General features: G+C 40.7%; 1 protein-coding gene across 7 annotated transcripts in view; it reads left to right on the top strand.

The window, feature by feature from the left end:
* The window catches only part of LOC132394289 (von Willebrand factor D and EGF domain-containing protein-like), a 311,753-nt gene extending 293,729 nt beyond the window's left edge, over nucleotides 1-18,024 (top strand). For all 7 annotated transcript variants that reach the window (XM_059970250.1, XM_059970251.1, XM_059970245.1 and 4 more), the window contains 6 exons: nucleotides 866-961; nucleotides 2,346-2,441; nucleotides 4,076-4,171; nucleotides 4,712-4,807; nucleotides 7,948-8,045; nucleotides 15,319-18,024. In XM_059970250.1, coding sequence (XP_059826233.1) covers nucleotides 866-961; nucleotides 2,346-2,441; nucleotides 4,076-4,171; nucleotides 4,712-4,807; nucleotides 7,948-8,045; nucleotides 15,319-15,339 — 503 coding nt within the window. In that variant the 3' untranslated portion in view covers nucleotides 15,340-18,024. The remainder of the gene's footprint in view (nucleotides 1-865; nucleotides 962-2,345; nucleotides 2,442-4,075; nucleotides 4,172-4,711; nucleotides 4,808-7,947; nucleotides 8,046-15,318) is intronic.
* The last annotated feature ends 6,876 nt before the right edge of the window (nucleotides 18,025-24,900 follow it).

The raw sequence follows: 24,900 nt of genomic DNA, 5'->3' as shown, positions 1-24,900 counted from the left end.
TTTTAGATTATTGTTATTGCACCCTGTCATAGAGTGTTGCCTCGACAACTTTAGTCTGCAACCTATCACAGATTGTTATCTCAAAGACATTATTTTCCCCACTGCACTTTTCCCTGCAAATTAAAACATATTTCTGTTCTGTCTTCTCCCTCCCTGATGAAGGGTCCTATTTCTCTTTGCAGTTATGCTGCCCATGCTACAGTATGCCCCAGCACTGTTTTTGTTTTGCCTTTCCAGCATCTGCACTCTTCTGCTCCAAAGAATGTGTGATGTTCAGTTAAGCAACATATTCCCAATCTTGGCAGGCAACTAAATTTCCCTGACCTCATGGCATCATCATCACTGAGGCCTGATGTGGTTGTTCTGTCAGAAACCATGAAGCAGGTGGTTACGGCAGCACTGAGAGTACCTTGGGAAGACCGGAGTGAGGAGGCGTTTAAGCGTAGGAAATCCAAATACCAGGAGCTGGTAGAGCAGTGCCAGGAAGGCATGATGTGAGCCTATAGTGATGGAGTTTAGAAGTTTTGCTGGCTGCTCGCACTGCAGAACCTACTCTCTCCTTGGCACTATGGGGGCTACAAAAAGGAGAACCATCAGGACCATCACAGAGGCTGCTGAATGTGCCTCCAGGCGGCAGTGGACCTGTGCACCAATGCTCCTGGGACACAAGCCTGGGCCTGATCAACCTTGGCAAGGATGTCTGATGTTGAAAGACCGGAAACACCCTATCACCCCAGGTTACATCACCGATGATGTGTCCCAACAGGTCCTGGGATGTACCTCAGCAGCATTCTAAAAAATGTAATGTATATTCTCTTAGCTCTTAAATGGTACACTGATTAACTGTCTTCCTGGTTTTGTGCAGCTGTGTGTACCCCTGTGTGTCTCAATGGTGGCATCTGTATTCGACAGGATGTCTGTATCTGTCCTCGTGGATTCTATGGGCTTCAGTGTCAGAATGGTAAGTTCGCTCCCTATTCAGTGGTTAATACATTAATACTTACTATTGAGGTGCAATCTGGAATTACAGAGATGTTCCAAATAAATTGTACAAGAGAAGCACAGAAGTGAACTTTTCTTTCAACAACACGATGGAGATCAGAAACCACATTCCAGGGGTTGTTTTTAATAGTAACATAAGCGTTGGAAGATTGTCATTACTAAATGGAACAAGAACATACTCTTGTGAGCCACTTTTCAATCTTTGCCATGGAAATTCCAGCCAGTTTGCATACACGAGAGTGAGAAGTTCTGGCTTAGATCCTGATTTTTATTTATTTGTTGAGCAAATTTATTTGTGGAACAGGCCCTTCTGGCTCCTTTAAGCCACGCCACCCAGCAACCACAATTTCACACAGACTAATCACGGGACAACTTACAGTGTCAATTAGCCTATCAACCAATAAGTCTTTGAACAGTGGGAGGAAACCAGAACACCCGGAGAAAACCAGAACACCCGGAGGAAACCCACATGGTCATAGGGAGAACGTAGAAACTCCTTAGAGGCAGCAGTGGGAAATCAACCCAGGTCGCTAGTACTGTAAAGCATTGTGCTAACCACTGTTATCATGCCACCCATTTCATTTTGTGAAATTATAAGAAATATTGCTTTAAGATGTAAGTTTACCTTTGCAATTTTGTCTTTTCCTTGTACCAGCACATTTCAAGCTAGTACAGCACTGTTAAAAACGCTGAGAACAGTGGGAATCAAAATACAGATAAATCATGAAGTGATTAATGTAAATATTAAGCACAAGAGATTCTGTAGATGTTGGAAATCCATAGTAACACACAAAATGCTGGAGGAACTCGGCAGGTCAGGGCAGCAACTATGGGAAGTAATAAAGAATTGACGTGTCAGGTCAAGATGCTTCATCCAAGATGTCAACTCTTAGTGCTTTCCATAGATGGTGCCCGACCTGCTGAGTTCCTCCAGCACTTTGTGCTGTTAATATAAATGTTATTTTATTAATTAGATAAATTTAATCTTTTCAGAAAGTTAGATGTTTTACTTAAAATAACTACTTAATGTTCAGTAATAAGGAAGCATGCATGAAAATTTAGCTTTACTTCATTCCACAACAGTTCAGAATAGCAAAGCCAGGCTGGCAAAAACCCCAGATATCCAGACTTGGAACCGGAACATCTCAACAACATTAGTCCAGTTGTGAACCACAAAATTATTCCATCCAGCTCTGCAATAAGACAAATAAAAAGTTTGTAATTTTAAGATACATAATGACTTATAAAACATGGTTTTGTCAGAACTAAATATAATGTAGCAAAGAAAAAAATTGAATGGAATTATTTATGGATAATGTGAAAACCAGTTTATTCCTTTACAGCTGTTTGCAATCCCCCCTGTAAGAATGGTGGCCAGTGTATGAGAAACAATTTGTGCTCCTGTCCTGAAGGCTATACGGGCAGAAGGTGTCAGCAGAGTAAGTTCTACCTGTATTTTTAAAATTTTATTTTTATTTATTTAGAGATACAGCGCAGTAACAAGCCTTTCCAGCTCAATGAGCCTTTTCTGGCTAATTAGATAGATAAATAGATACTTTATTGATCCCAAAGGAAATTACAGTGTCACAATAGCATTACGAGTGCACAGCTATACAAATATTAGAGGAGAAGTAAAGAATAAAAAATAAATTACCTCAGATAATCTAACAGGAGGGAGTCATCACTTTCCTGGCTATAGATTGACTCATTATAGAGCCTAACGGCCGAGGGTAAGAATGACCTCATATCACGCTCTTTGTAGCAACGCAGTTGTCTTAATCTGTTACTGAAAGTGCTCCTCTGTTTAGTCAAGGTGGCATGCAGAGGGTGAAAAACATTGTCCAGAATTGCCAGGGTTTTCCCCGTAGGGTCCTTTTTTCTGTCAGCCTCCAGTGTGTCCACTTTGACTCCTATAACAGAGCCAGACTTTCCAATCAGTTTATTGAGCTGTTGACATCAAGCATGTTGATGCCCTTGCCCCAGCACACCACTGCATAGAAAATTGTACTGGTGACAACAGAGTGGTAGAATGGGTGAAGGAGGCCTGATACTCCAAAGTGTTTACATCCAGCCATCCTTCCTCTATACACCCAACTGTGGCTGAGTCATCGGAGAATTTCTGCAGAAAACATCATTCAGGATAAACAGGAAAGGAGCCAGTGCAGCCCCCTGTGAGGCCCCAGTGCTGCTCATAACCATGTCTGACACACAGCTCTGAAGCAACACAAACTCTGGTCTGTCAGTCAGGTAGTCCATTATCCAGGATACAATGGAAGTGACAGCCCTCACTGAATGGAGCTTTACCCCCAGCAATGAGGGCTGTATGGTATTGAAGGCACTTGAGAAATCAAGAAACACGATCCTCCGAGAGCTGCCCCGCTTACCAAGTAGGCTCTACTCAGCAGGTAGATGACAGAGTTGTCAACTCCGATGTATCTAAAGTCCAAGATATACAGAGTAAACTGGAAGGGAGCCAATACAGGCCCCTATGGGGCCCCTGTGCTGCTTACACCTATGTGGGCAAATTCCCAACTAAACCATGAATCTTTGGACTGTGGGAGGAAACCAGAGCACCCAGAGGAAGCCCAAGCGGTCACAGGCAGAACATGCACCCTACATACGGAGAGCAGCAGACTTGAATCAGGGTTGCTGGTGCTGTCTTAGCTTTATGCTAACTGCTAGGTTACCATTTAACCACCTACACTACCTTGCCCTAGGTTACCACGCTGCCTTAAGTATTCTGCCAAATATTTCACCCAATCAGTTTACATATCAGGTAATTTAAGTATTACTATGGAAGTTAAGCTCTTCTTGAGACAAAAAGAAAGATGACGCTAATAAATTGCTAATAAAAACTGGATGCATGGAATTACTTGTATGTCTCTTTCTGACACAGGCTAGATCATCCCTTTTACAGTATTAAATTATCTTCATATGCATCAGTTTAACAGATAAACATAGAGTTCTGTGGGAAAGTGGGGAAGATCTAAATAGACCAAACAAAAATGCTGGATTTGTGAAGGAAAACCAATGATCTTTTAAAACTTGATTTCCCGATTTTCTCCTGCTGCAGGTGTCTGTGAGCCAATGTGTATGAATGGAGGGAAGTGTGTGAGCCCTGATACTTGTGACTGTCCATCAGGGTGGAGAGGGAAGCGATGTAATCAGCGTAAGTACACTTTGCAATAGGTGGGAACATAAATAACAGACATTTAGCTGTAAAATTCAACTGACCATAGGAAAAGACATCAAGGCAAAAAATATGCCCGTGTTTCTTTCTGCCGGAGTTATTTAATGTTACCTGACATAATAGTTCCCTCTGCCAAACATTTCAAATGCTTCATCTTTTGCCTTTCAAAATCATTAATAAACACCACCTTGGCAAATACCTTGTACTGATTTATTCCATATCTTGGCCATCTTCTGAGTATTTATCTATTTAATTGTTTTTCTGTGATTTTTAATTTCTTTGCTTCTGACTAAGGTCTCACCAAACAATGTGCTGTGTAATTTATTATAACTTTGAAAAGCTTTAATTGTAACAGAACTAATTTCTGAGCTTTAATGCAATGTAAGCCCATCTTCTTAATAATACCTTCAAGCAATTTCTTACTTCAGATAATAATTTTATTTGATATTACCTGATGGACACAGATTTCATATTTTTAATCTGCATTAAATAGATTTTCAATTTTACTTCTGTATACAGCAATTTGTCTGCAGAAATGCCAGAATGATGGAGAATGTGTGGGACCGAGTACCTGTCACTGTCAGGCGGGCTGGGAAGGAATGCTGTGTCAGATCCGTAAGTAGCTGATGCTGGCCCACAATCATGTAATTACATATCGTGTCACAACTGTTGGCCATTTTTCAATGCACTAGCCCTTTAACTTATGGCCTTTATTACCTTTGTGCTGTGAAAAATTGTTCTTTAGCCTTTATAAACTGCCTGCCTGACCCTTGTGCTTCCCTGCATTTAATCAGATTGGCGGCTACCTAAACTCATCAGTCTTTGCGGTTCAGTGAACCAGAATCCATTTGATAGAGTCAGGAACATTCATGCTTACAAGGCAAAAGAGAGGACCTTAAACTATCTTTCTGAACTTTGTTCTCTTGTCTTTGTTGACATAAATTTCCTATTTATTTAATTGTTCCTGGAATTTTAAAAAAAGCTGTTTTTGCTGGAGAACATTGAGGTGAGTCCCCTCTTATAAATTTCTTAGGATGCAAGTAAGCATTTCAGTTCAATAATCTCCTTTTTGCTCTATCATTACCAAAACTTTGTTTTTAATTTTAAAATCTTTGTTCATGTCTCTCAAATCTACAATGGTTGGAACAATCCCACTGTTTCATGTATCTCTGACTGTGGAAGTCATTATTTCCCTGCAGAGACTGTCTATCCAGAATGTGATGGAATATGTTAATAGGGAAAAATGTGGATCCGACAAGCTGACATAGCAGAAATGAGAGCAGAGGTGGAAAATGGTTACTCAAATTGGCAAATAGTAGCTACAGATGCTCCACTTCAACCATTGTTGTTTCTCCACGTGGATAACGGATTTGGATAGAAATCAGACACACGGTTTTCAAAATTTGCAGATCACCGTGTTGGTGGAGCTATTGAAAAGTAGCTGTTGTACAGAAGTTATATAGAACCTTGATTGGATCATACTTCAAGTTTGGTACAGACTAGAAGGGCCGAGATGGCCAGTTTCCTTACTGTAATTGTTATATGTTATATATGATGTGACAGTCCAGATCTACAATTTTTAAAAAGTTGATCAAGCCCCTAGAAAAGGTGCAGAAGAGGTTTATTAGAATGAAAGTAGAACTGTGAGGTTATACCTGTCAGGAACTATTAAAGAGGTTAAATTTCTTTTCTCTAGATCTAAAGACTGATGGCAAGGCATGCCACAGGTCTTTAGGATTTAGAAAATGTTTAATAGTATAGAGAATTTGTTTCCAGTTGTGGGTGAAAGCAGGAACAGGGGCCATAAATTAAAAAGTGTCTAATAAATCTAAAAGGGGATTCAGGAATATCTTTCCCCTGTGAATTCTCACAGTGTAGAACTCAATACTACAAGAAATACTTAAGATAAAGTAGTACGGTTGCTAAGGGAAAGTGGATAAGCTAACTAGTCCATGCTGATACTAAAGCTCCACAAAAGTCTTCACCAGACTTTTTCTTCAAATAAGTCAATAAGCATAACCTTCTGTACTGTTCTCCCCATGAAATGCATCTAACTACAGGGTGCATGGTAGCACAGTGGGTAGTGTTATGATTTCAATCGTGCCACTGTTTTAAGGAGCGTTTACATTCTCTCCGTTACTGTGTGGGTTTCCTTCAATTTCCAACCACATTCTAAAGATGTAAGGGGTTGGTAAGTCATGGGCAGACTAGGTAGACACTTGCAGGCTTCCCCTAGCACAGACTTCACTGATTTGATTTGGTGCAAAATGACGGATTTCACTCAATGTTTGGACGTACATGGGACAAATAAAGTGTACCTCTGCAATTTTTTTTAAACTATTTACCTGCAACAACTCCAGGTGTAAACAAGCTTCATATTCTCACTACTCTTACAGTAAAGAAGTTTATTTTGAATTCCCTCTTGGATTTCTTGGAGACTATGTTATCCTAATGGCTTTTACACTAAAAAATGTAGAACTGTTTGTCTCCATCCCCACGGGAGTTGACAGTCACCTGTTTCCTTTTTTAGAAACATAATTAGCAGAAGCACCTTGGCGTGAGAGGGGATTTCAGTCAGCATTCTCTCCCATGACCTTAGGCTATGATAATTGCAGTAAGTGCATGTGTTGGATGAGGTTCAGTTGTGATCTTGTTCAGAGTTAATGGACACCTTAAAACATTCTTTCACAGGTATGCAATAGAAGCTCAAAAAAGTTTGTGGAGTACAAATAATTTCTAGTTATACATAAGGACTTATAGTGACGTGTGTAGAGGAAGCCGTTACAGGCATGAGATTACCAGCAATGTGATTAAGTGAAAAAATTGAGTCCAGCAAAGCATCCTTATCATGAGTGTTGAGGGCCAGATCAGCAGCATTTAGGTCTGGCGACCAAGTTAAACACAAGAGGACAGGTATGATCTGCGGAAATCCACCTCATGTGTGAAATGGCTATTCTGGACCAAACTTGAATCGCTGAAGAACGTTCAACACCTGTGAAAGGGCTTGTATATTTTCACCTCCAACAAAGTGAAACCAGGCGACATAGGTGACAACAAGGCTTCTCTCCCAAATGAGCTCAATGCCTTTTATGCTTGCATTGATCATCAAAACATGGAGGCACCTTTGTGAATTCCTAGTCTTTTATTTTGTTCTTGGAGTTTGTTTTTTTTTCTCCCCATTGATTTTTTGTCTACCCTGTTGGGTGTGGTCTTTCATTGATTTCATCGTCTTTCTTGTATTTACTGTTAATACCCACAGAAAAAGGAATCTCAGTGTTGAATAATGACATATACAGTATGTTCTTCAACAATATATATACTTAAAACTTTAGAAAATTGTTAATTGAGCCAAGGCTGAAGATTGAGGCACTGATTAAACCAGAAGATACCAGATCTGTTTTAAGTAACAATCCTGAGTGCTGATGAAGGGTCTCAGCCCAAAACATCAACAATTTATTCCTCTCCCTAAGTGCTGCTTGACCTGCTGAGTTCCTTCAGCATTTTATGTGTGTTGCTCTGAATTTCCAGCATCTGCAGAATCTCTTGTGTTTACAAATAGTAATAGATTGAACACAACATGCCAAACAGATTGGACAACAATTTATGTCTTTGTTCTGAATTTGCATGTCATAACTACATTTTGGTATTTGGACACTTTCTTGAATGCACTCTTCTATGGCTTCAGGTCTTGTTATCTAAACAATCAGCTCCTATGTGAAACATTGCCTCATATTTATTTCTGATTATGTTTCCAGCTATCTGTGAGCAGAAATGTTTGTTTGGAAGTAAGTGCATCAGGCCGAATGTGTGTGCTTGCAGGAGAGGATACATGGGATTAGCCTGTGCAAAAAAGGTAAAGCTGGAAATCATAAATAAAGATTGTTTTAGATGTAACTAAGTTTGGATTGGAATCTCTGCCACATTGATCTGTTAAGATGTTTGAGATCTTCCTAAAAGCAAAGTCTTCTTTATGTATCATAAATTTTAATAATCCCATTTATTCTTCTGTAACTTTTTAAAGATGTGTTACCTTTAGCCTGTGTTCCATGTTACACAACACTCATAGGCTCTGTTTACCAAAATCAGAACCAAATTTATCATCACTGACTTATATCAGAATCAGAATCGGGTTTACTATCACCGGCATAGGTCATGAAATTTGGTGACTTTGCAGCAGCAAAACAATGCAATACACACTAATAGAGAAAAAAACTGAATTACTGTCCATTCAGAAATCAGGTGGCAGGTGGGAAGAAGCTATTCCTGAATCATTGAACGTGTGCCTTCACACTTCTGTACCTCCGTCCTGATGGTATGACCTGGGTGATGTTGACACCACCATTTTGAGGCATCACTCCTTGTCCTGGATTCTACAGAGGCTGGTGCTCCTGTTGGAGCTAACTATGCTGATCACATGAAATTTGCTGTTTTTGCAGCAGGAGTACAGTGCAAAGACATAGCTACTTTAAATTAACAATGGAATAACAAGGTAGGATTCATTCACTGTTCAGAAGTCTGATGGTAGTAAGGAGAAGAAATTATATCCCCAAGAGGGAGGTCCCTTAGTAATGAATGCCACCTCCTTGAGCCACCAGCTCTTGAAGATGCCCTTGAGAGTGGCAGAAACTGGGTGTCACGTAGCTGGCTGTATCTATAACCCTGTGCAGCCGTTTGCAATCTTGTGCTTTAGAACCTCAGTGCCAGGCTCTGATGCAACCAGTCAAATTGCTCTCCACTGTACATCTACAGAGATTTGTAAGAGTCTTTGGTAACATACCAAATCTCCTCAAGCTTCAAATGAAGTAAAGTGTAGAGTGACCAATTAGTGGGGTACCAGAGGTTTGCAGACATCCTAGAGTCATTTGCTCGTACAGTCTGCTGACTTTAGTGAAGAGGGAAGCAATTTTTTTTTGTTTAATCTTAATCTACTGAGAATATTCTGAACTCCGGGAGATACAGTTCTTCTATGAGTAAGAGTAGTGTGTTAAGGAAATTCCCACCAACCTGATTATCAGGCAAAGGCCATACATTATCAGGAGTTTAAATCAGATTAAAATATATATATATATTTTTTAAAGTTCTTAAGAGATTATAAATACAGCTTTTAATTCTGTTGTGTGCCAAACTGTAATTAATTTTTTTCTTTGAATATTGTTTTGCAAATCTTTAGTTAGGTTTTTGTTGTTTTATTAGAAAAAGATCACAACAGAACTATAACTATAACTGCTACCAGCAGTGAGGTGTCAGGATTATAACAAATAAAGTGTGAACTATTTAACTTGTTTCACTTGGCTAGACATTCATAAGCAGTTCTAAAGTATCGCTCAGCACTGTACAGTTGAAAAGTTGCACAACCCAGCATGGAGCAGTTTTATAATGTCTGTGCTTTTAGTACCTGTTGGGAAATTTATCACTTCATTTTTCAACAGGGTATGTGTTTCCCCTTAGCAATTTTTAATGGTATGATCTTTGCCAACTGATATTACTCACAGAATAGGCAGGCTATTTTTCTAACTCCTGTCCACAATGTGTATTTTTAAAGGGGGCAATGCTTTGACCTCATTGAGGTTTCTTACCTCTTATAGCTTTAGGCATAAACATCCATGCTCAACATTCAGGCAGAACATAGTTCATCTATACCTTCTTCATCTCACTGGAGCACGTAACGTAGGCATGGTTACCTCACTGTACCGCAGGCTTCCCTAAAATACCAGGACTCGTAAAAGACATTCTTATCTTCTAAGGGGTACTTCTGGAAACGTATACCAGAAGCGTTCAGCTATAATGCAGTGTCACTGTGTCAGCAATGTATAATGAGCTTAACTCCTGCTACACCTTGGTAAACTAGACTGCCCAGTCTATGTGAACTCCTGGAATAGATGCACATGTCCCCCTATTATTGCAGTATCCTTATATGCATTAGGAACAGTGTCCAGTGAATCATAGCTGCCACAGCACAGAAACAAACCCTTTGGCCCATCTAGTCCATTTCAGACTTGGTCCCATTGACCTGAACATGAACCGTAGCCCATCATACCCCTCCCATCCACGTACTTATCCGAACTACATTTAATTTTTACAATTAAACTTACATCCAACACTTCCTCTGACAGTCATTGCACACTCTGAGTGAAGACATTCCCCCTCAGGCTCCCCTGAAATATTTCAACCTTCAACCTTGAACTATATTTCTACCCTAACCCAACCTCTGTGGCAATAGTCTGCTTTCATTTGCCCTATCTATTCCATTCTCTGTACTGAAAACATTGCTGCTTTCAAGAAGTGTGCAGAATGAACTCAGGCAGGACCTGGCAAGGTTGCTACATACAAACTAGGTACTTTTATCCACAAATACCTGTAGCTAACGTATCATGGCTATTTTGTCCATTCTAGCAAATATGGTAATAGATGTATTTAAAGCTAGTATCTAGAAATTGTTTTTATACAAGGGCTTCAGGTTTTTTAGATAATTGGGCTTTGTTCCAGGGAAGGTGGGATCTGTTCCGAAGGGACGATTTACACCTGAACTGGAGCGGTACTAACATTCTTGCAAGGAAGTTTGCTAGTGCTTCTTGGAGGGGTTTAAACTAAATTTGCAGGGGGCAGGGATCCAGAATGTGAGAGAGGATAGCGAGAGGAAGAATGAAGGACAGGTGGGGACTACACGGTTCCAGGTTATTAAGTGTGTAGTTGAGGAAGGTGAGGCGGAACAAGTGATAAGGAGGACTCGTGTACAGAGGGATGGTCTGATGGAACATGGAGTTAAATGTGTTGAACTAATAAGTAAATTTAGGAAGGACACCAAAATTCTAGGGGCATATAGCCGGATGGGAGTTCGGGGAGCTGGGTTAAGCACAATAGGCAGCGATTCAAACAGAGGGAGGAGAAATGGGTTAAAAATTCTATATCTGAATGCACAAAGTGTCAGAAATAAGGCGGATGAGCTTGAAACCCAGGTGTGAATGGGTAACTATGATGTTGTTGGGATAACGGAGACATGGCTGCAGGGAGATCAGACCTGGGAAATGAATGTACAAGGGTATACGTGCTATCGTAGGGACAGAAATGTGGGCAGAGGGGGTGGGGTGGCCCTGTTAGTGAGGAATGAGATTCAGTCCTTTGCAAGGGGAGACATAGGGTCAGGAGAAGTAGAGTCTGTGTAGATAGAACTGAGGAACAGTAAGGGCAAAAGGACCCAAATGGGTGTTGTCCACAGGCCACCAAACAGTATCATAGATATTGGGTGCAAGTTGAATAGGGAGTTAACATTGGCATGTGGCAAAAGTAATGTCGCAGTAGTTACGGGGGATTTCAACATGCAGGTGAACTGGGAGAATCAGGTTGGTGCTGGACCACAGGATAGGGACTTTGTAGAGTGCCTACGGAATGCATTCTTGGAACAGCTTGTACGAGAGCCAACCAGGGACAAGACTATTCTGGATTTAGTGTTATGTAATGAACAGGATTTGATAAGCAATCTCGCAGTAAAGGAGCCATTAGGAGGTAGTGATCACAATATGATAAGCTTTTATCTGCAATTTGAGAAGGATAAGGGCAGCTCGGAGGTGTCAGTGTTGCAGATGAACAGGGGAAACTATGGAGCCATGAGGGAGGAGCTGGCCAAAGTTGACTGGACGGATAGCCTCGCAGAAAAGACAGTGGAACAGCAATGGCAGGTATTCTTGGGAATAATGCACAAAGTGCAAAATCAGTTCATCCCTCAGAGAAGGAAGGATTCAAAGGGGGGAAAGGGGCCACAGTGGTTGAGAAAGGATGTCAGAGATTGCATAGCATTAAAAAAAGGAAGTATGATAGAGCTAAGCTGAGTGGGAGGACAGATGATTGGGAAATTTTTAAGGAACAACAGAACTTAACTAAAAAGACAATACGGGGAGAAAAAATGAGGTACGCAAACTAGCCAGGAATATAAAGGAAGGTAGCAAAAGTTTTTTTTAGATATGTGAAGAGAAAGAAGATCGTTAAGAACAATGTTGGGCCCTTGAAGAATGAATTGGGTGAAATTGTTATGGGAAACAGAGAAATGGCAGAAGAATTTAATGAGTACCTTAGATCTGTTTTCACTAAGGAAGACACAAACAATCTCCCAGATATATGGATGGGCCAAGGACATAGGGTAACAGAGGAAATGAAACAGATTGAGATTCGGAAGGAAACGGTGATGAGAAGACTGTTGGGACTGAAGGCTGACAAATCCCCAGGTCCAGATGGTCTGCATCCTCGGGTACAAAAGGAGGTGGCCCTGGAATTTGCGGATGCATTGGTAATCACTTTCCAATGTTCCTTAGATTCAGGATCAGTTCCTGAGGATTGGAGAATGGCTAATGTTATCCCACTTTTTAAGAAAGGAGGGAGGGAGAAAACAGAGAACTATCGACCTGTCAGCTTGACATCGGTGGTGGGAAAGATGCTAGAGTCCATTATTAAGGATGGGATGAAATAGTGGCATATCTAGATAGCAGTGATAGGATTGGGCCGAGCCAGCATGGATTTACCAAGGGCAAATCATGCTTGACTAATCTTTTGGAGTTTTTTGAAGATGTAACCAGGAAGTTAGATGAGGGAGATCCAGTGGATGTAGTGTACCTTGATTTTCAGAAGGATTTGATAAGGTCCCACATAGAAGATTGGTGGGTAAAATCAAAGCTCAGGGCATCGGGGGGAAGGCATTGACATGGATAGAAAACTGGTTGGCAGATAGAAAGCAAAGAGTAGCGGTGAATGGGTGTTTCTCGGAATGGCAGGTGGTGACTAGTGGGGTGCCACAGGGCTCGGTATTGGGACCACAGCTGTTTACCATTTACGTTAACAATTTGGATGAAGGCATAGAAAATAACATCAGCAAGTTTGCTGATGATACTAAGCTGGGTGGCAGTGTGACATGTGATGAGGATGTTAGGAGAATTCAGGGTGACTTGGATAGGCTGGGTGAGTGGGCAAATACTTGGCAGATGACGTTTAATGTGAATAAGTGTGAGGTTATCCACTTTGGGAGTAAGAATAGGAAGGCAGATTATTATCTGAATGGTGTAGAGTTAGGTAAGGGAGAAATACAAAGAGATTTCGGAGTCCTTGTTCATCAGTCACTGAAGGTGAATGAGCAAGTGCAGCAGGCAGTGAAGAAGGCTAATGGAATGTTGGCCTTTATTACAAAGGGAATTGAGTACAAGAGCAAGGAAATCCTCTTGCATTTGTACAGGGCCCTGGTGAGACCACACCTGGAGTATTGTGTACAGTTCTGGTCTCCAGGGTTAAGGAAGGACATCCTGGCTGTAGAGGAAGTGCAGCGTAGTTCACGAGGTTAATTCCTGGGATGTCTGGACTGTCTTACGCAGAGAGGTTAGAGAGTCTGGGCTTGTACACGCTGGAATTAAGGAGATTGAGAGGGGATCTGATTGAAACATATAAGATTATTAAGGGATTGGACAAGATAGAGGCAGGAAATATGTTCCAGATGCTGGGAGAGTCCAGTACCATAGGGCATGGTTTAAGAATAAGGGGTAGGTCATTTAGGACAGAGTTAAGGAAAAACTTCTTCTCCCAGAGAGTTGTGGGGGTCTGGAATGCACTGCCTCGGAAGGTAGTGGAGGCCAATTCTCTGGATGCTTTCAAGAAGGAGCTAGATAGGTATCTTATGGATAGGGGAATCAAGGGATATGGGGACAAGGCAGGAACCAGGTATTGATAGTAATTGATCAGCCATGATCTCAAAATGGCAGTGCAGGCTTAAAGGGCCGAATGGTCTACTTCTGCACCTATTGTCTATTGTCTATTGAGATGCTTAAAACTGACACTGCCTTTAACACTAAAAGATACCTGTATTTTTCTACAAATGGTGCAGTGAGTTTAAAGGGGATGGAGGATATGTTGCCAATGAGCCAAATGCCAAGCTATTAGAATTTCTGAACAATGAGATAGCACTTAATGTGTTTTAGATGAAAATTGTTCTCTGCAAAATATCCTTGGGTGATTTATCTGATGCTATGGTGAGCATCAAATGATTCTTTCCTTTGGTGATGAAAGTGAGACTTACTGTAACCACAGTCCAGGTACAAGAGTATGAGTTTCAAATAGAATTGCAGACCATGGAAAGAACTACAACAGTTTGTATTTAGTTCTCAAGCTGGGCAGTTAGATTCCTGGTGTCAGTGGATTATTCATTTAAATAATGGCTAAAGCAACACATTCACACAGGATGGTCCTCATTTTTGTACAGCATATTAACAAAGGTTGGATGCTATACATAAAGCTTCCAATTGTTGGTAGCAAGGAACTGAAATTTTCATTTGTAAATACTGATCCCATTATGTACACATCAGACTGCAGAAGAATGTCAGAATGTGCTAAATGGGATCAGCCCTGTCCAATTTTCTAATTGGTGTAGAGTCACCCAGATTTTATTACAAAAGGATCCTACTCCTGGATAATTCCATTTGTGGTCAATTTTCCAGCTAAATTTCTAGGCAATTTTCCAGTGATAGACAGTCATTAACTAGCTCAAATGTTACGCCTCTGAAAATGTATCCTGGTGATCAACATGTTGCTGTCTAATTTGAAACTCCCCAAAATTTGTCAGTTCAATAGCAGCAAAGCTCATGTAGGCTTAGACTGTTTCTCTGTAATGCTCTTGTGTGTCAGCAGGCAGCTGAGAATCACTGGATCCAGATTAAGACAATCATGCATAAAATAAACATTGTTAAAATTTCACCCTTACAAAAGACATTGTAAAGTAATCTGTGGTTTTATGATTAAATATGTAGTTTAATCCAGTCTTTAAAATATGTAAAATAACACATGTTATCCCTTGGTTTCTCTCCAACCCTGTGAAAAACATCAGCGGGCACAGTGTCCTCTATCTTAGGCATAAAACAAGTTAATTTAATAATGATGTGATGTGGGATCCACTTTCCTGGCATCCTCTGTATTTAGCATCCCATTTGATCTTAGGGTCTGTACTTTTACCATGCCAGTTATTAAAATTGAGTCTCTTTTAAGAACATTCAGCTATCTCAAGAATGGTTACCATGTAGACTAACATGTTGCTTCCATGTTATTATCAAATGCAAACAATAATTTGATTTGTTCCCCGTATTTTCCATCTATTATAGCTTCCTGTTGGACGTGGATAAGCTGGAAATGTTGCAGCTGGTTATTCTGAGGAGTGAGCAGTTACAGCAATGGATCACAGATTTATAGAGCTACACAGTGAAATGATGTGAGGAAGGCATCATGCTGTATGTCTTTGGAAATCAGTACATCTTAAAGAAGTGATCTTAAACTTCCACGAATATTTACGTTGCCACATATCTGAAACATTAATTGCAGGAAGCAAAAATGTTTGCCTGTAAATTGTTGTATAATTTATATGTAATCAATTAAATATAATTTTTGAGGTCATGTTACAGGATGGTAGATGGTATATTTCTGGTCCCAGTATTGCCCTGTAGTCTGACTACCTCATATAGATACTTGTTTTCTCATGGAGCCGATGTCCTCAACTTCACACGCCAGTGTTTGCAAGATGACCACTAATCTGCATTATATTTATGTAGTGTAACATCATGATGTGCGCTGCTTTTATCGCAATGTTGTTGACATTTTAGACCCTCTCCCCTTGGTGACGTTTATTCCAATGAAAACCTATTAGTATTGCCGTAAACATCCTTTTGTCATTCTCCTTGCATGTACTGCTAACTTAAGAGTTAGTAGATGTCAATTCTCACACAAAATCCCATCTATTGCAATCATGGATGAAACTGGAATGTCAGTCTGTATTAAAAAGAGTGGTGGGAGTAAGACTAACATGTTCTTGCAGAGCTCTGCATCTTTCCCTTGTCTTAGTTGGTTCAGATGTTCTCAGCTGCAGCGGAAAATTCTCCTCTCCCTACTACTGACATTCTCCAGTTTGCCATGGGAAAAAAATATTTTTAAAACCCGAGTCCTCCTCCTCAGTGATCGCAGTTCATTCCTTGCAGAAAGCAATTATGTTTGGCAAGTAAGGTGAAGAAGCACCAGGCTGAGCATTTGTATCAGGTTAGAATCTATTTCTGATAAGGGTAACACACTCCTGAATTTACAAGACCATCATAAGACAAAGAAGCAGTATTAGGCCATTTGGCCTGTAGAATTTATCCGCCACTCTGTCATGGCTGACTTGTTATACCTCTCGACACAATTCTCCTGCCTTTTCCCCATAAACAAACCTATCAATCTGTGCTTTAAATTTATCCAGTGACTTGGCCTCCACAGCCATTTGTGGCAATGAATTCCACAGATTCACTACCCTCTGGCTAAAGAACTTTCTCCTCATCGGTCCTAAAGGGATATCTCTCTATTCTAAGGCTGTGCCCTTTGCTCCTAGACTGGCTCACTCTAGGAAACATCCTCACCATGTTCTCTCTGTCTAGGTCTTTCAATATTCAATAGGTTCCAATGAATTCCACATACCCTCCATCCCATTCTTCTGAAGTCCAGTGAGTACAGTCCCAGAGTCATCAAACCAAACAAATATCACTTGCAGAATTCTACCTCTTTTAAAATGTCAAATCTATTTCATATCTGGTAGAAAAGTAACAGGAAAAACACAGGAGTGAAACCAATTGAGTCTTAAGTCTTTTGAAGAGCCAGCACAGACATAGTAAGCTTATATGTGGTAATATTCTGTGAATCTTTAACCTGAATGAATATCTAAATATTCTGGGCAGTGTCATGTAGGGTAGTGTGAAAAGAGTATATGAAAACGGTGACTAATTTAAGATGAATTAATAATTTCATTTAATCATATTCTCATAAGCAGGGAATTTACTTCAAATAGCTTTTAGATTTCAGTATTACTGTTATCCAGTCATATGAAACTTCCTGCTTACCACACTTTGATCTGCATTTCCCAGCTTTTGCATATTCCTTAGATTGTGTTCACTCTTTCGTTAAACATTCAACCAGATTGTTTCATGAGCAGCTCATTACAATGACACACATGGTCACGTGTTATCCCTGTATCCCCTCCATCCAATCCACCTTCTCTCTGTAACATAAAACTAACCCGCTTTCTCTCTTTGGCAGTTCTCTCTTTCATAGCCTTCAATCTGAAAGCCATATTTGTCGTTCCATGAAGATTTCCTCAATGAAAATAGGCTATTAATTTTTAGGTCAACCCACACAAATTGCTGGAGGAACTCAGCAGATCAAGCAGAATCTATGGAAAGGAATAAAGGGCTGACATTTTGGGCTGAGACCTTTCATCGGCCCAAACTTTAGTTCTTTATTCATCTCCATAGATGCTGCCTACTCTGCTAAATTCCTCTAGCATTTTGTGTTGGTTGCTCTGGATTTCCAACATCTTCAGAATCTCTTGTGTTATTAATTTTTAAGCTTTATATTGAGGTTGTCTATGTAGTCTGTTGCACAAGGAGATTTGTAAACAAGATGATATTGCATCCTAGTGTTTAGCATACATTTACGTGAAAATCGGAAAATCTTGTACTGTAGATTCGAAGATTCCTCCTTCAATCTTCAACAGCAACTGTGGCAACTAAGACAATTCTTGGACATTTCTTCCACATTTTCCACTCTTTTGTAATGAACTAACTTATTGATTTAATGAAAATATTAGTTTTAAGAAAATGTTTTTGTACAATTTGCTTATGTATATAAAAAGGAAATTGAGTATATCCATATCATGTTTAAGACCATATTTGTAATATTTTTTATTCATTTGTGAAATCTAATTTTACGTCCTGATGTATATAGACAGTTCAATATTGGATTATATCATACATACAATATAATAAAATGTTTTGAAAAACAGCTTAAAATATTATTTGGTTCATGTATTGACTTCAAAAAGGTTTTGTTGAATAGACAAGTATTCTTCTAAGGCAATCAAGCGAGGCTTCAGGAAATGACAATAGCCTATTCTTCATCATTGCCTGTGCTAACCAACAATTTAGCTCTGTATAATTGGAATTACCCTGTCACTCAGGAGCTTGTTAAAGGACTGCAGCAAATCCATTTCCACCACAATGTGGTATTCTGTTCCAGCAGCAATAACCACTCCAGTACTCTCCCAATTACAACTTGAGGAGAAAAATGGATGTGAATGACAAGCAGATATATTTTGTCCTTGAAGACACAGTTGCTAAATCCACCAATTTGTTTTCCAGAATGCAGGGTAAAGTTCATGGTTTACCAGAGCATCAGCCTTCAGTTCCTAACTGTTCCAATATTAATGTGCTGGAGTTTTACTTAGAAAGTTAATTTGTAAGAAGTGCAATATCAGTAATATTTCTGAAATCCTGAATTTTGCACTGAGCTATAACTTGGTGAGAATGCTAACTTCTGACAATCTATACGTGTTGTGCAGAAGAGATCGGATTGAAAACTGAGCTGGGCTGAAAATAAAGCTTATGTACTCAAATTAAGGCGTTGGGTGCTAGTTTTTACTTACTGGATGAATGGCAGAATTCTCTGCTGTACAAGAAAAACAAATATAAAGAGCTGAGTCCAAATATTCAATAATACTGACTTTGCAAATACTGTAAAGTGGTTTGCATTGGAGTTAGTGATGAATGGGCTAAGGAAAATCAGAATGGACATGAAAACAAACTGCTCTGCACTCAGAACAACCCCACATTACTAAATTCCACTTTAACTTTAGTTTCAAATGTTGAAGAGTTCAAATATGAGAAAATAGCTTTGTCTATTACCCAATAATGTACATTATTAGATTGTAGTCTTAAATCAATGAATTGTAAGTGACAGATCATCATTTATTCTCTGCCCTGATTGTTTCTCTAATTGTAACTTATAGGGTTGGAAGCTGGTAGATGATCACACTAACACAAATCTCCAGAGTACAATGTAGCACATATTAATAAATACATTTCAGATTGAAGAAAAAGGGAATACCAGCCAGATAACAAAATGACATTGCAAGTCCACAAAAATCACAGCTTCTATTTTTAGCCAGAACATACACTTACTTGTGCTTCTGTTTGGCACAGTGTACAGTATGTGACTCAGCTCAGTGACTTACCATAAGGACTGATCACCAAACACCACGATGGCACTCAGTACACTATCGAGAACATCAGAGGTGCCACCTTTTGGATGGTATTGCAAAGTTTTCCTAGTCCCTCCTTTATTCCTAACTCCAAAAGGAGTATTCAGTTTATTCTTCAGCACCAATCATGCCAATCCTACCTCTTGAATCATTGTTAAGGTGAGACACCTCCTTGCCAACAGGTTAAAAGCTTTACTTCAGTTACAGATCCCTAATGGTATTTATTAAAGATAGTAGATTTTCATATAGAAGTTAAAATATTCTAGACTAATTAAATGAATATGAAGTCCCCTGCCATTGGGATTTTAAATCTGATGATTAGACTACACCTTTAGATTCCAAAGCCAATAACTTGATTTCATGCAGACAATTTCCTACACATTCCGTTCAGTAGAAATGCTTCCTAAAAGTAAACAAACAAACAATTGTAAGGACAGAGAATCACATACTATACCAGTTTCCAACTTCGATGCCTCTCTCAGATGAGCTCATTCGTTTTTTTATGCTTGATTCCATGTCGCCAATACTGAGCGCCTGGGGAGACCTGCAGTTGATGTGACCGGCAGCTTGGTCATCTCTGAGGCCAAAATGCATAAGTATTTCCAGTAGCAAGGTTGCGGAACCGGACGGCATCCCAAGACGAGTACTCAGGATGTGCGCAGCACAACTGGCAAGTGTGCTTACAGACAGGTTTAAGCTCTCCCTCTCCCAGTGCAGAGTGCCCTCCTGCTTCAAAACATCCCCCATTGTCCCTGTACCTAAAAAGACCAAGGTAACATGTCTGAACGACTGGTGGCCTGTCGCACTCAGCCCAATAATAAGCAAATGCTTTGAGAAGCTGGTCAAGGACTACACTTGCAGCATGCTGCCACCCAAACTGGACCTGCTACAGTTCACCTACTCACACAACTGATCGACAAACAATGCCACAGCCAGAGCTCTACACACCATCCTTACACATCTGGAGAAGAAGGATGCTTATGTGAGATGCTGTTCTTGGAATACAGTTCAGCATTCAACACCATAATTCCCTCCAGGCTTGACAAGAAGCTCAGAGACCTTCACCTTGCCTTTTGTAGCTGGATCCTGGACTTACTGTCATATTGCCAGCAGGTGGTAAGAGTGGGCTCCCTCACCTCTATCCCTCTACCCCTCAACATAGGTGTCCCTCAGGGCTGTGTACTAAGCACCCTCCTTTACTCTCTGTATGCCATGACTGTGTCGCCACCCACAGCTCCAATCTGCTAATTAAATTTGCCGACAACTTTACAACTTGGCCTAATCTCAAATATAACGAGGCAGCCTACAGAGAAAAAGTCATCACCCTGACACAGTGGCGTCAAGAATACAACCTCTCCATCAAAGTCGCGAAAATAAAGGAGCTAGTTGTGGACTATAGGAGGAATGGAGACAGGTTAGCCCCTATAGACATCAATGGATCTGGGGTTGAGAGGGTGAATAGCTTTAAGTTCCTTGGTATAAACATCACTGAGGATCTCACCTCATCTGTACATACCGGCTATGTGGTTAAAAAAAAGGCACAATAGCGCTTCTTTCACCTCAGACAGTTGAAGTTTGGTATGGGCCCCCAAATTCTAAGAACGTTCTACAGGGACACAATTGATAGCATCCTGACTAGCTGCATCACTGCCTGGTATGGGAATTGTAGCTCCCATAATCACACGACTCAGCAGAGAGTGGTGCAGACAGCCCAGCGCATCTGTAGATGTGAACTTCCCACTATTCAGCACACTTACAAAGACAGGTGTGTAAAAAGAGCCCAAAGGATCATTGGGAACCCAAGTCACCTCAACCACAAACTGTCCCAGCTGCTACCATCCAGGAAACAGTACCACAGCATAAAAGCCAGGACCAACAGACGGCTTCTTCCACCAGGCCATCAGACTGATTAACTCGTGCTGATGTAACTGTGTTTCCATGTTATATTAACTATCCTATTGTACATAATATTTATTATAAAGTATTAAAATTGCACATTGAACATTTAGACGGAGATGTAACGCAAAGATTTTTACTCCTCATGTATATGAAGGATGTAAGTAATAAAGTCAATTCAATTGAATTCAGCAATGGCAGAGCTCCCCATTACTGGGATGGAAAGTTACCCAAATTCATTCTAATTTAAAACATACTCCATCAAGGCTATGTACCCCAAAAGCATAATGTAATTTGAAAGACACTTTAAAGTAATAAAATTGTAAAATGCTTGTCTAAAAGACCAAAGTAATTTGTTTGCTTTGAGACTGAGAGCTCAAAGGAACTTATCTACTAAAACTGTACAGCACTAGCATTATCAATGAAAAGAGTGAACACTGGTATTATTGCCCGTCAATATAACCAGAGCAAGGGATGTCAGAGGCTACCTACTCCCCTTGATGTTTTTCCAGCTTGTACGTTTCTGTGGCATCCATGCAAGATGATCGCATTATCACTTGCAATATTTGGGCTTGTGTTAGTCAATGTCCTCAAGAATACTAAACTTATCAAAGGGAGGCAATCTCACTTCATGTATTATCTCAAGCCACTAGTTTCAAAAATTTTCAATGTTTTCAACTGTTGAAGCAACTTGACTCATCTCTTGGAGAAAATTTCATTCAATTTATAAAGCAATTAAAACTGCACTTCCAGGTGAAGAAGAAATGTTATGGAGTACAGAGAGAAAGTGCAGTGACTGGTGTGTGAAGTGTTAGAATGATTTTGGGGGTTAATTCATTTATATTTAGCAAATGGCTTTGGCTCCCAGTCTGCTGTTCCTTAATAATATATAGTGGATTTAATTTGGAACAATGGATTCCTAAAGGCTGTGAATCCCAGTCCGGATGCTTCTGGTGTCTGTGGGATGTATGCGATTCAGAAAGTGTGAAGTTTGTATGTAGTTTCAAAAGAAAACATTGCGCATTGTATATACTTTGTAAATATGGAAGTGTCCTTTGTGTTTAGCACATAAATATCGAACCCCAGGTTGGGCCAGCAGATCTTTCCACCGAAAGCATCTCCATATGATGCCTGCTGTACCTGGTTTTGTCGAATAAAGAAGCTGCTTTGTATCTACAAGCAACTCTCTCTGGTGATTTCATTCACACAACAACATTTGGTGTCAAAAGTGGGATATCTTAATGACCCATCATGTGGCCAGCGATCTTAGCAGTCTAAGAGGGTGAGTATTTTCTAAATAGCACTCACACTTGGATCTGTTCGGGTCGGTGGTACACGGGAAGATGAGGTATCATGAACACAGAAAGCTGAACTGGTAGGTAGTGTGTGCGCGTACATGTGTGTTTTTTAAGAGACAAAACTTTGCGTGTTAATTTGGTGATACAGAGCCACGAGTTCCAAAGGGTGGTTACAGACGGTTTGGGACACCAGGGTGGGGCATGTACAGGCAGCCCCTGGGTTACATACGAGTTACATTCCTGAGTCCGTCTTTAAGTAGGATTTGTAAGTAAGTCAGAATAAGTACATCAGTAATATTTAGAGTCAGTTTGTCAAGTGTTTGGCTCAGTATATAATATATATTTTACCTTTCTATGCATGTAAAACACTTAAGAAACGTATGTATTCCAATAAATAAACCACTGCGTTGCTTAGTAATAATTGTAGCTTCCATCGGAGCAGGGCCTTTCATATGCTCCATTATTCTCACTTTATCCGTTATCCTTTTAAATTGTTCAGATTGGTGACCGACTGTAGCCTAACACTTTTCCAATGACCCATGGTGTTTCACCTCTTTCCAAACACTTTATTATTTCCACTTTATTTTCAATCGCGATCACTTCCTGTCAATGGAACAGAAACACTGTGGGCGGCAGGGCCCAACCTGCGCCGGCTCCCGAGGTCCGCTGGGTCCTAAGAACCACTGCACTGAATTCCCTGGGTCCACACTGAGACAGGCTAAATGGGACAAGTGGGGGCTGTGCTGGGTTTGTGTATTTGATCCTCCACAATATTCCGCATGGGAATTTAAACTGGAGGTGGCAGTGGGTTTTTTTTTTATGAGGTCGAGTTGCGAGCTCAACATCAACCCGGCACGGATGGTACAGCAGTCAGTGGATCGACATCAACCCAGCACAGGAGTGATCTGTCACTGGATCGAACTCGGGAACCCCGGTGCTGATCTCACTGTGCCACCAGCCGACCAGAACGGTGGGGGTGGGGGGGGGGGGGTCAGGGTTACTCTTACTAAGAAAAGTTTATGCCAAATACAAAGTTAAACACTCAACACAGTGTCAACGGCAATGACTTAAAATGCCAGATGGCGTCGCGATCCAACTTAAAATGGTGGACGGTGTTCTCCTTCCTCGGTTTGAAAGTACGAGTTGTCTGTAAGTCAAACGTTCGTAACTCAGGGACTACCTGTATACTTGTTCGGAGAGCTGCATTTTAATTGTATACATTTGCAAGTGTGATGCAAAGGAATACAGCAGGCATCATGAGCTTAGGTGCTCAAAAGTGGCAGATTGCGGAGTACATACTCTGCAGTTTTAAGTACTTGCTGTTTAACTGGTACCCTTCTTTTATATTTTGCGTAGTGTGTAAATTAGTGCAGAGGTATTTCAGGGAGAGGTTTTACCCAGATATACCTGTTGGGACGTTACCCAAGCAACGTCAGGTCAAGAACCCTGATGATCTGAGGCAGCCCTTGACCTTGATTAAGACCATTCATAAGCCCTTCACCCTGGGGAGAAACTGAGCATTTTGGCTGAGTTGCCCCCACTTGAACTTGCATGTGGGAATTCAGAATTCTGGTGCAAGCACAAGGAAATGGTTGAAATTCACCAGATGCACCCTAAAGATATACATGTGTTGGTAAAAGTGAAGTGCTCGAGGAATATGTGGGACAGGATGCCCAGGGGGTGCGGGATGGTACCTGGGCAACTACTGGGAGTGCCAGCAATGAAGAAAGATATCGCTCCTTTAAAGGAGAAGTGAGGCAGTGACTGGGGGGGAGGTGAGAGTAACCGGGAACGATAATGACGGTGATTCAAAAAGCAAATGAAACATCCATGGATTTTGCAGAACGTAAATATTGAGCGTATGAGGAGTAGCCAGGGTTGGATAATCCAGGGAGGGACGACTAAGTCTTCCTGAAAATGCTGAAGGAAGGCCTGAGCTCATCTCATCAGGAAATTTTAGATTTAAGGATAACGGTAATCTGTGATAGTTTCGTGGGCCAGTGAGATAGACCAAAGAAAGTGCAAGAGAAATTGTAAGATGGCTATAGTGGATGCAGCTGCTGTGATTTTTTTTTGCCAGCGACCAGGGCATGACGCAAGGAATTGCTGGAATAGACGTGGGAGGGTAAAGGAGTTGATATGCTACAGGTGTGGCCTGTTGGGACATGGTTGGAGGCAGTGTCCAAAATAGAGGAAAGAAAAACAGGTGAACACCACAGTAGACACACAACCTCTCACCCCATCAGTGCCCAGTCTGACCAATCTGACTGTTGATCAGATCATTGAACTAGTAAAGACGGCTCCTAGGGTAGAAAAGGATGTGGCAACAGGCTCCACTGTCAGCGCTGGTGACCCGCGGATGTACACAACTGCATTGCTAGGGGGACGGCAATGCGATATGTTAGTGGACATAGGGGCATCGGTATCGATAACTG

The sequence above is a fragment of the Hypanus sabinus genome, chromosome 5 (genome assembly GCF_030144855.1).
Source record: "Hypanus sabinus isolate sHypSab1 chromosome 5, sHypSab1.hap1, whole genome shotgun sequence".
NCBI classification, from domain to species: domain Eukaryota; kingdom Metazoa; phylum Chordata; class Chondrichthyes; order Myliobatiformes; family Dasyatidae; genus Hypanus; species Hypanus sabinus.
The sequence above is the reverse complement of the archived record's forward strand: the minus strand, read 5'-3'. Positions and strand labels throughout refer to the sequence as shown.